The following is a 13,097-nucleotide window of genomic DNA, read 5'->3' as shown; positions in this document are numbered from 1 at the left end:
CAAGAATAATTTGATCAATGGTGTCAAATGCGCCCCTCAGATCTAGGAGGATGAGAACATATAAATGGCCTTTGTCTACATTTACCCGCAAGTCACTGACTACTTTAACTAGTGCGGTTTCTGTGCTGTGATTTGTTCTAAAACCTGACTGAAATTTAACAAGAATAGCATGTTTATTGAGGTGGTCATTTAACTGCATAATGACTGCCTTCTCTAGAATTTTACTTAAAAAAGGCAGATTAGAGATGGGTCTAAAATTTCAAGAGCAGAGGGGTCAAGATTATTTTTCTTAAGTAGGGGTTTAACTACAGCAGTCTTAAGACAGTCTGGGAAGACCCCCGTATCTAATGACGAATATACTATGTCAAGAATATTATCAATTAGCACGCCCGATACTTCTTTGAAAAAATTTGTTGGTATTGGGTCATGGATGCAGGTGGAGGGTTTCAGTTGAGAAATTATTTTATGTAAATCAGGTAAATCTATCCTGGTGAACGAATTTAATTTGTTTGTAATGGAGTACTGGGGTTTAGGAGGATCCTCAGTGTTGGGGCGATATACTATATGTTATTTCTAATATCATTAATTTTTTGATTGAAAAATACAGCAATAGCCTCACAGGTTTTACTAGAAGTACTTAGGAGGCATTCCTTTGAGTTACCTGGGTTTAGCAGACAATCAATCGTAGAGAATAAGACTCTAGGATTACTAGCATTGTTATTTATAATCTTAGAGAAATAGCAGCACCTCTCAAGACAGAGTGTGTTATTGTATTCTGTTATTTTAACTTTTAATATTTCATAGTGGATAGTTAGTTTAGTCTTAATCCATTTACGCTCAGCTCTACGGAATGTTCTCTTTAAATCAGAAACTATTTGGGTCTTCCATGGTGTAACAATGCTAGAAGATTTTTTAACTGTCTTTTCAGGTGCAACTATGTCAACAGCAGCTCTCACTTTAGTATTACATTTTTCCACCTTACTATTTACATTATCCTCGCTATTATAGTTGGCACTATAAACGGACTGATTGCTTAGAATGTTTGAAAGTTTTAAAGCTGCTGATGAGTCAAAGAAGCGTTTTTTAACAATATGCTTCTCATGAATATTTTCTATCAATATTTCTATATTAAATAGAAGAAAATGGTCTGATAGACCAATATCAATGACCTGCTTTACATCAACTTTTAGTCCTTTAGTAATTACGAAGTCTAACGTATGACCTGCTTTATGTATAGGCTGATTAACGAGCTGTCTCAAATCAAGAGTCCAGGAGATTCATGAATTCTTTACTTTTTGGTCACACTGATTATCTATATGAAAGTTAAAGTCGCCAACTATTAAGAGTGTGTCATAGTTCGTAATTAAAATTGACATTGTCAGAGAATTCCTCAAAGAAAGACGCATTAAATTTAGGCAGTCTATACATGGATAATACTAGAACGTGAGAATCTCCATGAATAACAACAGCGAGATACTCAAAGGACTTGAATTTACCAAAACTGACATCTTTACATTTTAACCGGCTTGAGTAAATGTTTGCTAGGCCGCCGCCTCTTTTTCCTTGGTGATCCGCACTAGTAAAACTGTAATTCGGAGGCGCAGATTCGATTAGACCAGCTGCGCCATCTGAGCTAAGCCACGTTTCACTTAGTGCAATAAAATCAATTTTTCTATCACTAATAAGATCGTTGATAAAAAATGTCTTGTTAGTTAAAGCTCTAACATTTAATAGTGCCATATTTAATGTTTCAGAGGGGCAGAGATGAATACTATGTGCGTTATTGATATTTGGAACAGGAACTAAGTTATTTTTGTTAGCGCCGCTCTGTGTGTATTTTCTATTTAATCTATAGTCTGTTTTTATAGTTTTAAAACATTGTTCATCTAAAGTAGTAATTGTAATTAAATTATTAATGTTGTGCACTTTTACGGAAGACTTTGTTAAACAATTATCATGTCCTAGCACAGCAATAGCATTTCGGAAGGGGTTGAGAGTAGAAATAGATAGTCAAGATAAAGATAAATGAATTACCTTAGCAATGTTTTCGGAGAGGACCCGGGCGCCGAATCCATTCGGATGCAGGCCATCCCGCTTGAAGAAACACGGCCTTTCCCAAAAGAGGTCCCTGTTGTCGATGAATCTGATGTCTTGATTCTCGCAGAAGCCTTTGAGCCAGTTGTTTAATCCGAGCAGACGACTGTAGTATTCATTTGATCGTCTGACGAGAGGTAGTGGACCCAAAATGAAGATCTTTGCCGATGGGGTCCTCTCCTTCATGTCTTTAATTAGTGCTGCGAAGTCAGCCTTGAGAATTTCCGACTGTCGGTGCCTTATGTCGTTCACGCTGGCGTGTAATACAACGGATCCAACTGCCCTCTTCTTGTGCTTCTCGTAGATTGTCGGCACATGTCTCATCACATCTAGGACATGAGCACTGGGAAAACAAGAAACAAAAGATCTCCGATTAGTGCATGCGATATTGAGGTTTCTAACAATCGAATCACCTACCACGATTACATCACCAGGGGTTGAAGGCAAACTGGGGACACGGAGAGGGTCGAACCGGTTCTGGGTCGGGATGCTCGCCTATGCCAATGGAGGTGTTCTAGCCTTGAACCCCCGCCTGCATAGCTGAAACACGCGAGGTCTTCGTTGGTGTCGTCGTCGCTCTTATGAGGCGCGGGGGTGAAGCTTACTTGAGCGGCACAACGCTGGGTTAATGTTATGTCGATTTCAGATGGCAAGGATGGTTTATCCAGCAGCCGAGCCTTCAAATCCCTAAGGTACCTTCGTCTGGACAGGAGTTTCTGAATCTGTTTGTTGAGTGCCTGGAGTTCTTCTACGACAACGGCAACGCGATTCATCTCACTGTCGGCCATTGTCTGCTTCTGCCTCCGCTTCCGCTTTGTGCCATTGCTGCTTCTCACAACATGGATCTTCTTGGTGACTGTCAAATAAATAATATACCAGATTGCCATATGAACATTGTGCATTAACTTTTTGAAGGTAGAAACAAGAGATTTTCAAATTTTACCTATTAGAGGATAGGGATTAATAATAAACTAAGTGCTGCACAATAACCACAAATTGTTGTCTGTTATTATTAAATCAGAGTTGAAGGTCTGTTTTGAAGAATTTCATTTTTCCCACCTTAAACATTGTATCTTTATAAGTTTTTCTGTGTGTATAATTCTGAACCATCATGTCTTACTCCAGCACCAATAATTAAGTGGAATTCATCCAGTCTTTAATATCTTGTTGTCTACCATTATTTCCCTTATTTCATAATTCTTTAGTCTTTTATAGAGGTTTTCACAATATTTATGAATTGTTATGCTGCTTTTCAGTGTTAATTAGTATATAAGTTGTTTTATAAAATATCCTGACATTTGTGCCGGCTAACAATTTTAAATAAAATCATAGTACCAATCTTTTCACAAGAAATATATTGTGCATATGATAGTGTCATTGAACAGTGCTTGTATTTAGAAAGCACTATATTGTGATAAAAGAACACAATACTGGAACAACTGTAAAGTATTTAATTTATTGGTTAACCACTTTCCAAATAAGAGCTATAACTTAATTTGTTTAGCACAATTTTTATTTTTTTTTCAGTAGTGCTGTTCAGGTACATTTTTTGCTTAAATAATTTATAGAACTCTGGATCAATTCAGTGTCTGTACACAAATGACTACCAATCTTCATTTCTGATTTATAACTATTAATTTTTAAAACATGCTAATAATACTAGTTTTTTTGTTTCGTTTTTTTCATCTAACCCTTCATCCCCTGTGATGTTTTAAATTTGAGAGATCGGTTTTAATAACCCTTGAACCGCCACACATTTTTTCAGTACTATAACCTCCAAGGCTATGTCAAGTGGTCTCTGCATCTTTTTGTTCTCAATAATGGCCCATCAGCTCAGCATCCTGATAACTCATCCCTACTGCCTTACCCCCAAAAGCCGTAGATTGCCTAATACAGCTTGAATGAATGTAGAAATAAATAATTATATGCACACAGCATACACTTTTTGCATTTATTTTCCACTTTAAATGTTAGCATAAAAAGGAAAAAAATTCTATAGTTGTACAGCTATAGAGCAGAAAATAGCTTCAGTATTTATTAGTGAACAGCAAAACAACATATTTCAATAAGCTGGGCATATAAAATAATGCATGAAAAAGAAACTTGTTTTGTTACGATGACGCATTATGTAGGTCTCCTTGTTTTACTGTGTGTACATTCTCCAATTTTCATTGATTTATTCTACTTGAAGTGTGAACAACCAGATGGCATGTTATGACATGAACGGCTTACCGAAGTTGCTTTCTAAATTGGCATAAAACCAGTTCAGTTTTTAATCAGAAAAAGCAAAACAACACTTTACAATCAGCTGGAAACATAAAATATCTCTGTATTATTTAAAAAAAAAAAATCTTGGAAGGCTTGAAAGGAGATGAGACATGATTTACTTGGAGACACTTTATCGTCCCACAAGACAAGGCAGTGAGACAAAAGGACAGCTGCTGTACAGGCTTTTAAATGTTTGAAGTGCTGCGTGATGTGCAAATCACACAGCACGGCACAAGCAGCAGCAGCAAGCCAGCTAGCTGATCAAGCATAGAGGAGGTAAAAAAAAAAATGTTTTTGTTTCCCATTGTATCACTGTTTAAGAGGGGGTTTCGGAGGAGTGGCGGTATCTCCATAGTGTGCGTTCAGCCCCCGTCTACACAACGTGAGAGGCAGAGACGCAAAGTGGCTGCCGCGTAGTGCATCCTGGGGGTGGGAGAGTGAAGCGAGCAGGGGGCAAAACCCCCTAGTCATATTAAATCAAAATGATATTTTACTATGTACAGTAATTTTTAAAATGACAGCGTTACTTACATATTTCATGGATTATGTAGATAAATGGCAGGCAGCATGATGGACTGAGTATAATAATGTCCATATCACCAGTACAATATCATGTTTGCAGTCTGAGTGGCTCTCACACAAAAATGAGTGCACTGTATTCACATTTGTTTTGCTGTATGTGCATTCTCTCACTGCCTCTGCACTGTGTCAGCGACTTTCTCCTTGATCACCATTTGCATCCCTTTGCAGTGGGCTGGCATCTCCTATTTCATTTTGTTTACAGTTTGATACAGAGAATGCTTGTCGTTTCAGCAAATATCTTTCAAAGTGATGTGAAAATATTGTTAGTAGCAGTGCCTGAAGTTGAACAAAATATCTGCTAGAGTGCCCTGTTGTGTCGGCTTTTTTATCCTCCTTGCAATGCGTTGTATAGTACACATAGAGCTGGAAGGAATTTTAGTTGGCCGAGGGAATCCAATTTGGAGATTCAAGCATGCTAATGGAATTACATAAGCTTGTCAGTACGCATACATTAATTGTTGGTAGAAAAGGTGACTGTAATGGCCTCTGTAAATTATTTTCAGTATATGTACTTTTGTACATTGTAAATGGGTCTTTACATAGATTTCTTTTGTGAAAAAGAATGTCCTAATGAGTTTTAAATTACAGCAACAAAATTGTAGAAAAATACACAACGTATACTTTACATTTTATACAAAAGTAATCTTTAAATTGTAGTAAAAACCAACAATGCATACATTATACATACATTATTAATTTTGAAGGATTCATTTGTAACAGTTGTGAAAGAGAAAACACAAACAAGAAAAAGGTTTGGTGATCCACCCCATATATTGTCATTAGTATTAGTTGATATCTCCATTGTGCCTTCTCAAAAGATTGAGTCCAGAATGGAACTGACTGGGGGAGGCAATTGATTGGCTTTATAGGCAGTGGGAAGGAAGTGGAGGGTCCAACAGGGCACCGGTGGAAGTCAGGTCAGCAGGAGGGTGTAGTCTGGAGAGGGAAGTGGAAGTTGGTTAAATTTTAGCTGGTCTTTCTTTCTGGGGTTCTGCAGAGGAGGGAGAAAAGACATTAGTGTACTTCATTAACCCCATACTCTACATTTTAACTTTAGTTAAGCCCATAGACTTCCTCCCATGCGCACTTGTATAACACAATGTAGTTGGTGATTTGGCATAATATAAAAACTATATTCTAAAATACTCCTTGAATGCTACTGCTTATGAGAAAAGCTAGACTGTGCAACATATTTCTTTCAAGAACTAATCTTCTAGATTGAGCAATTTTAATGTTATCATTATCTGTCCTGTTAAGTAATTCCTTTATTAGCTGGTTATGATGATAATAGCATATGAATTCTCTTTTAAGACTGTCATTTTTCTCAGTGTGACAGTATCAAAATGCATACTTGTAAGATTATCAAACGTGCTTAAAAAACTGTAGATAAGAAGCACATCTGTCTTATATAAATAAGGCAAGTTTTATTTCTTAAATATTCTTGGGATGTTTTAACGTACTATGCATTTTAATATACAAAAATATTTTACTGTTTATAGCTGTATTTTTATTTCTGCATTATATTGTTACTGTATGGAAAGTAAAGTTTGTTTTTTTTTGTTTTTTTTTTCTTTCCAAGCTTACGATGTCTAAATGCATCAGCCAATAAGCTAGAAACCCTACCCCCTTCAACGCTATCAGAGGAAAGTCACAGCATCCTTCAGGAGCTCTATTTGACTAATAACAATCTAACTGATAAATGTGTGCCACTGTTGACAGGTCACTGTCGTCTTCGTATTCTTCATCTTGCCTTCAATTTTCTGCAAAGCTTTCCAGCGAGGTAAGAGATGTGAAAATACTATTAATCAGATCGAGTGCATTTTCTTTGAAATTAGTGAGAATGTGAATTACTTACCAATTTTTTATTGTTTTTCTTTGTTGTTTTTAACATAGTTATTAGTTTTAAACTGTAACCTTTGTAAATTGAAGATATAATTACAGCTGTATATGCTTTATCTAAATGAAAGTTAATAGCTACATTATGTATTAAACAGTCAATGCAGCTGACTTGCTAAAATTATTTACAAATAATCAAATGTACTTTTTTATAGCTGGAAATAGTGAATACTAGCTGTTCCAGTACCTGATTTGAATACCATTTAATACCAGTATTGTGGAACTGTAGTGTTAGAGATGGTTTTGATGCATTAGAGCAACATTTCCCAACCTGTGGGCCTTGGTGGCATTTTAGGTGGGTGCCAATGATGGTTCTGTGTGACACACAGCGGCATCATGGCTGACCCCGGATGAAACCCCATCCATACGTCCGATGATTACTGTCGATTCACAGTGACAGCATCGCAAGTGAATCATGGTCATTTCTGGATCACTCCCTAATTCCCGCTCTAAAAATGATGCTCCATTCACCAAGGAGGAAAAGCATTGATAATCCTGCTTGATTCATCTAATTCTCTAACACTCTGGTGATGACACAATTTCACAAGTGCATTGACAATCATGCTTGATTCACCGAGAAGGACCACCCAACTCCCCTTGCTCAGATGATCGCACTAAATCCATAAATGGGGATACTTATCAACCCCCCTCCCCCCCAAGTGGGTTGCAAAACCACTGACAAGTGAAAAACTGGTTGGGAAACACTGCATTAGAGGATAGTTGTAAAGCCCTTGCATTTTGAGATAACTTGAATAAAACTATGCATGCTTTTTTAAAAATATTCTTACACCCAATTTATAACATCTTTTGCCATTGTCAGCCACTCGGATCGTTTTTTTTCTTTTTGTTTCTGTTGTGATTCCTAAACAGGGTATCCACAACATACGGTTACATGAAGTTGAAGTGCACTTGACCAACTTTAGAGTCTAAATTGGTTTAATTATGCACTGTAAATTAAGCATAATAAATTCTTTCTGACATAATTTTCATTATGAAGATAATCTTACATTAGGCATTATTTATTTAATATTTGTTGATGTTTTCTTTTTTGCAGCGAACAAACCCACTTACTTAAAATTTCAGAGAGAGAGAGAGAGAGAGAGAGGTTAGGAGCAGGCGCTGATACAGCGCATTGCTGCACCCACCACATGACGAACCAACTCAGATTCCCAGATTAGGACCCGAGTGCAGCCATGCAACGGGTTACACCTCAGCACCACACTAGTTCAGATGGAATGGAACCACCATTCCCCCATTCTGCCAGCAACCCCCACGTTTTCTCTGCGGGTTGGCGGGCCTACATGCAGGGCTGGATGCAGATTGACGTCATACCCAGGACGGAGCAATTGCCGGTTAGGGGCAAATCCCTAGCCTCAGAACCACCACTCTGCCCAAAATGTCAGATTCACTAAAGTGCTTGCAAAGTAAATAAGAATGTTTCATCTCTGTGTATTAAGTAAATGCTGCTTACAGTGATGTTTGTGCAATTGATTTAAGGCAATATCACTTAATGGATTCACTACTATTCCATCTTCTTGTACTGGTTGGAGTTGCAGAAGCATTTTATGCCATTGCTACAGCAGCTGTCTTCTTGACTTTTTGGTCTCTCTAAGTCAAATCCTGTGACACCACACCCCACCATTTAAAACCATTGAAACTGCCTTTAAACATTAAACATTATCCCTAACTGGCTCCAAGCTGCAGGAAGAGACTCTTGTAGAAGTGAGAGTTGAATTCATCTCAGGTATGAGGAATATGCTACTGATTCTCCGTACATCCTAACTTAATGTTCTGGTCTTCCAAGTCTATTTACATCTGTTTGTTTTAAACATTAGACGTTCAAGTGGTGATCAGCTGATGGCTCAATACCTCTTTTTACCCAAGTTTACTGAACTTACAACCTCAGGTCAAATCACACAAGTTCTAAGTCAATCACTGAAATTTTGTTCAAAGGTGCTGTGGTACCAGGTGCTCTTAAAAGCAGTCTTATGATTCAACATTGGTTTCATATACTGTACATAATACAAAACTAGCACAAAAACCTAACATCAACTTATTATTCAGAATCAGATCAGACTGGCAGTTTCTCTCGGGCATGCCCTTTCAGGTGTGTGTTTTTGTTGATGACAGATTAAGCACACATTCAACAAATCTACAAAGATAGACACCTTTTTTTAAAGCTGAATTCATTATCTCTGAAAACTCCAGATTATTCAGTATTGTTGTTAAAGAAGTTCTTGCAAACCATTGTCAAAATTGTCTTCACTGTATTCAAAGCATCAGTGAGTATATCCTCTGGTCCACCAGTACAAATGTCAGCCGTGAAGCATTTTCATATATGAGCAATGCCTCCTGTGCTGAGAAAATACACAGTAAAAGTCTAAACTTGAGCCAGAAATATTGTTCTGGACCCAGTGTTGTGCTTTTTTCATTAATCCTCTGTGTTGGCTGATTTTATTTGAGATCAGTGGATTTTGTTGTGGTTTGTCCACTATGAGCCTTATGCTCACATTTTTGTGTGAGCCACATCAGATTAATAACTTCTGGAGCTGTGTTATGAGCTAGAGGCTAGTAATCAGATGGCTACACAAGTTAATAACATTTACTATTTACTGGAGAATGTATATTTAGTTTTTAAAGAGACGCAGTGTATTGTTACATTTAAAATAATCACAGTATATTGTAACATGTAAGGATATATAATATGAAAGGCCAAGTTCCTGTGTTTATTGTTTATTAATATTAGAGACAAGAAATGGGGGAGAAACATATTTTCAACTTGTAAATGAAATGTGTATGTATTATTTCTTCAACCTGTCTATTAGGCTGCAATTACATTTGAATTTTTGTACATTTGGAAGCTGTGATATCTGATTTTGGAAGTGTTAATATGAACTTACTGACTGTGTGCCCATAGTTTTGCATATTCTACATTTATTGTTTTGTTGTCTTTTCATTATGTTAAATTCAACTTATAAATGATGACTGTAACCAACAGAGATTACGTTAATTTATTTTCAACTGAAATCTGCGCAGGGTGTCAAAATGTTAGCACACAAGTCACCAAAACATTTGCATTAGACATACGTCCAGTTTACCTTAGGAAGATGGTGTAAAATGTTCCTATGGTATAGCAGGTCGGTTTTTAAATCAGTATAGCCGTGCCGTTCTCTGTGGGCATGATTGCACAACTGCGGGGAGTTAATGAGGTGATCGGAGCAAGTCGCACCTGCACGTGTGTGTGCGGTCGTTCTTGTTTGTCTCATTGGCTTCCTGTGGCATGTGATTAAGGAGCTGCGCCCACAGAGACACCCATAGGTGTGTGTGTATATATAGATGGATGTATACGAGAGTGGGAAGGATAAATTGGAAAGAAAAAAATCGAAGCTAGAAGTGGAAGGAAAAGAGAGATGACTCGAGAAATCAGTAGGGATGGAGGAAGAAAAAGGAAGTTAAAGGACTGGAAAGAGCAGTCTTAGTGGGTACGATCTGGCCACCTATAATGAAGAGACAGAATGAGCTGGGGCCCTGTGAAGGAGCGTTAGATGGTGGCGCTCTAGGGGCTAGTTCGCCCCACTGAAAATTAGCGAGTGGGGTGAGCAGAGAGGTGTCCTCCCATGGGATCTGAGGAGCGGGTGCGTGAAGGATTGAGGGAGGAGAGCTGACCTCGGCAGTCTGGCAGTGACATCCAGAAGGGGGCCAAGACGGAGGTTAGCTGAAGGAGCTCGTGGCTGTTGGTCTCCGCCGGCTTCGAGCAATGGGTGAGCTGGGGAGAAAGATGGAGGTGGGCCGGAGAGCAAAGGAAGTGAGAGACTGCTTTTTAACTTCTGCATTTTTACCTCAGATTTTAAAGGATGTATTTATTGAATGGTTTTTATCCCCACTGGACACTTGGTTTTATGGATTTATTTATGGAACTTTGGACACTGCACTTTTGCACTTTGTTTTGATTGTTTTAATAAAAGCACTTTTTCACCTTTGAATATATCCCTGGCATCATGTGAGATTTGTCCCCATTTGTCAGCTCAACTCAGTGACATTACTGGTGGTGTTGGGTTCAGTGCTTCCATAAGGACGTTGGGAGCCTGAAGAGAACTCGCATCGTCACAGTTCCCAGCATTGAAAATTAAGTACTAAAATTTAAAGTTTTTAAATCAATATTCTTGCACATTTCACAAGCAAATCATCATTATTTGTTGCCACTGCATACGTAACATTTTCATTTTGTCTACTATTATTTTTGTTCTCTTGCTGCTGTATTTGTTCTTTAATATTGGAAATTAGCTAAAGATTTCTTCTATTAAAATTGTGAGTTTATGAAATGAATAGCACAGACTGATCTATTCCTTTACCTCTGAAATTTTCGAAGTCTATAAAAAAACACTATTCTCAGACATCATGTATTATCAGGTGTTGTAAAAATGAATGTAACGTGACTGTTCCAACAAATGTGAAAAACAAGTGTTCATTAAACCTGGCATCTGTTTAGCCACCAGCATATGCTAAAACATTTTGGAAACATTTATTGAGAACATCAGCGTGGTTCCACACTGCTTTGTGCCGTCATGTCACAATTGCAGTGTCATTTTGAATCACAGTCATGGCCACTGCCTGAGGGGTGGGATGGGGTGGTTGTACTTTCTCCATGTGTTTTTTTTGGGGGAACTCCAACTTTCCTCCCACTTTACAAAGGTTTCTCTGTTTGGTTAACTGGCATTTGTAAATACATAGATTGTAGGCATGAGTGTGCCATATAATGAGCTCAGCCCCTATCTAGGGATGGTACTGTGGGCATGAGTGTGCCATATAATGAGCTCAACCCCTATCCAGGGATGGTACCTGCTCTGTGCCTAATTATGCCAAGATATTCAGCAGTTCACCTAAACCCTGGTAAAGAGAATCAGAAAATGGATGGATGGCTATTTGGACAAGATTAATATTCCAAAACATCTTCCCAGCAGATGCATTGTAAAATGCAACTTTTTTTTGTCAGTTGAATTACCAATTACATTTTAGTATGTTTTCATATCTCTCTATTATAAAAAGAAATCCTGTCCCCTGTCTTGATAGTCTACGATAAGTGATTTTTCTCGGAAGATAATTTAAAGGCCCGCGAGACGAAAGAGACCTGCCACGGTGTGTCTCATGGGAACATAGAACGAGAGTCTTGGAAGACTCACCCTACTTACAAGCAATATCAAAAAAAAAAACAAATCAGTAGTGTAAAGGCAGTCACGCAGCACACACAGCTTCAGGGCTCAGTGCATATAAAGTGTATAAGGTCAATACGGTAGAAATGAAATGAATAGGGTAGAAATGAAACATCGACAATTAAACGAAGAAGAAAGAAAAGTGCTGAGAAAAGAGACTCAAATGCGTTGGACAGAAAAAAGATCAAAAAAGAATAATCGAGGTGCAAATTCAGAAAATAAGGAAAGTAATTATCAGCCCGGAACAAGAGGAATTGAAAAAAAAGCACGTCCAATCCGGCTCTTAAATAAATGACAGTGAGTAAAATGACAAAGTAGAACATCATAGAGATGTTTACAAACGTTGGCGCTAAACACATGCAGAGCAAGTTAGAGATTATGAAACCAGGGAAATTAGAAAGGCTCAAAAAAAAAAAAAAAGTTGGCGCTATACACATGTGGAGAAAGTTAAAGGATATGAAAATAGGAAAATTAGAAAATATAAAAAAGTAAAGATTGCAGTAGCGCAAACAAACAAACTGCCTCATTTAACTATGCACCAGTCTAGCTTTGGTTTTGCACAATAATTACTACACTATTGCACCTTAACACTTAATTCTACTTTATTCACATAATTTTACTTATTTATTATGTTCTACTCTACTGTTACCTTTCGATCTATGACTTTTTGTTAATCTAACTGATATTCTTCTAACTTTGCACAGTTTTTGATAAGCGGATCAGGATGCATTTCACTGCGTGTTGTCATGTATAACTATGCATGTGACAAATAAAGAATCTTGAGAATTTCAAAAACGGAGTTTACCGAACATGCATTTATTGGTTACTTTGTTAATATATATATATTTATCTGTCTGCTTATTTAAAAACATAAATTTTCCCCAGGAGTCAAAAACATTCTGCCTAGCCCTTGTACAAAAACCTAGACAAAAGCTGGGGTATCACCTTGGTAAACCCATGTACTTTTGGAACTGTGAGAGGAAAATAGCACAACTTTACAGACAGGAGTCCAATGCAGAACTCTACTTACTTTGTTACTTTGTAAAA

General features: G+C 37.6%; 1 protein-coding gene across 1 annotated transcript in view; it reads left to right on the top strand.

Moving 5' to 3' along the window:
- The window catches only part of LOC114653501 (PH domain leucine-rich repeat-containing protein phosphatase 1), a 235,710-nt gene that overhangs the window by 194,065 nt on the left and 28,548 nt on the right, over positions 1-13,097 (top strand). The window contains 1 exon segment of the mRNA XM_028803859.2: positions 6,524-6,724. Within this exon segment, the coding sequence (XP_028659692.2) occupies positions 6,524-6,724 (201 nt within the window).

Source organism: Erpetoichthys calabaricus, chromosome 6 (assembly GCF_900747795.2).
Source record: "Erpetoichthys calabaricus chromosome 6, fErpCal1.3, whole genome shotgun sequence".
NCBI lineage: Eukaryota > Metazoa > Chordata > Cladistia > Polypteriformes > Polypteridae > Erpetoichthys > Erpetoichthys calabaricus.
The sequence above is the reverse complement of the archived record's forward strand: the minus strand, read 5'-3'. Positions and strand labels throughout refer to the sequence as shown.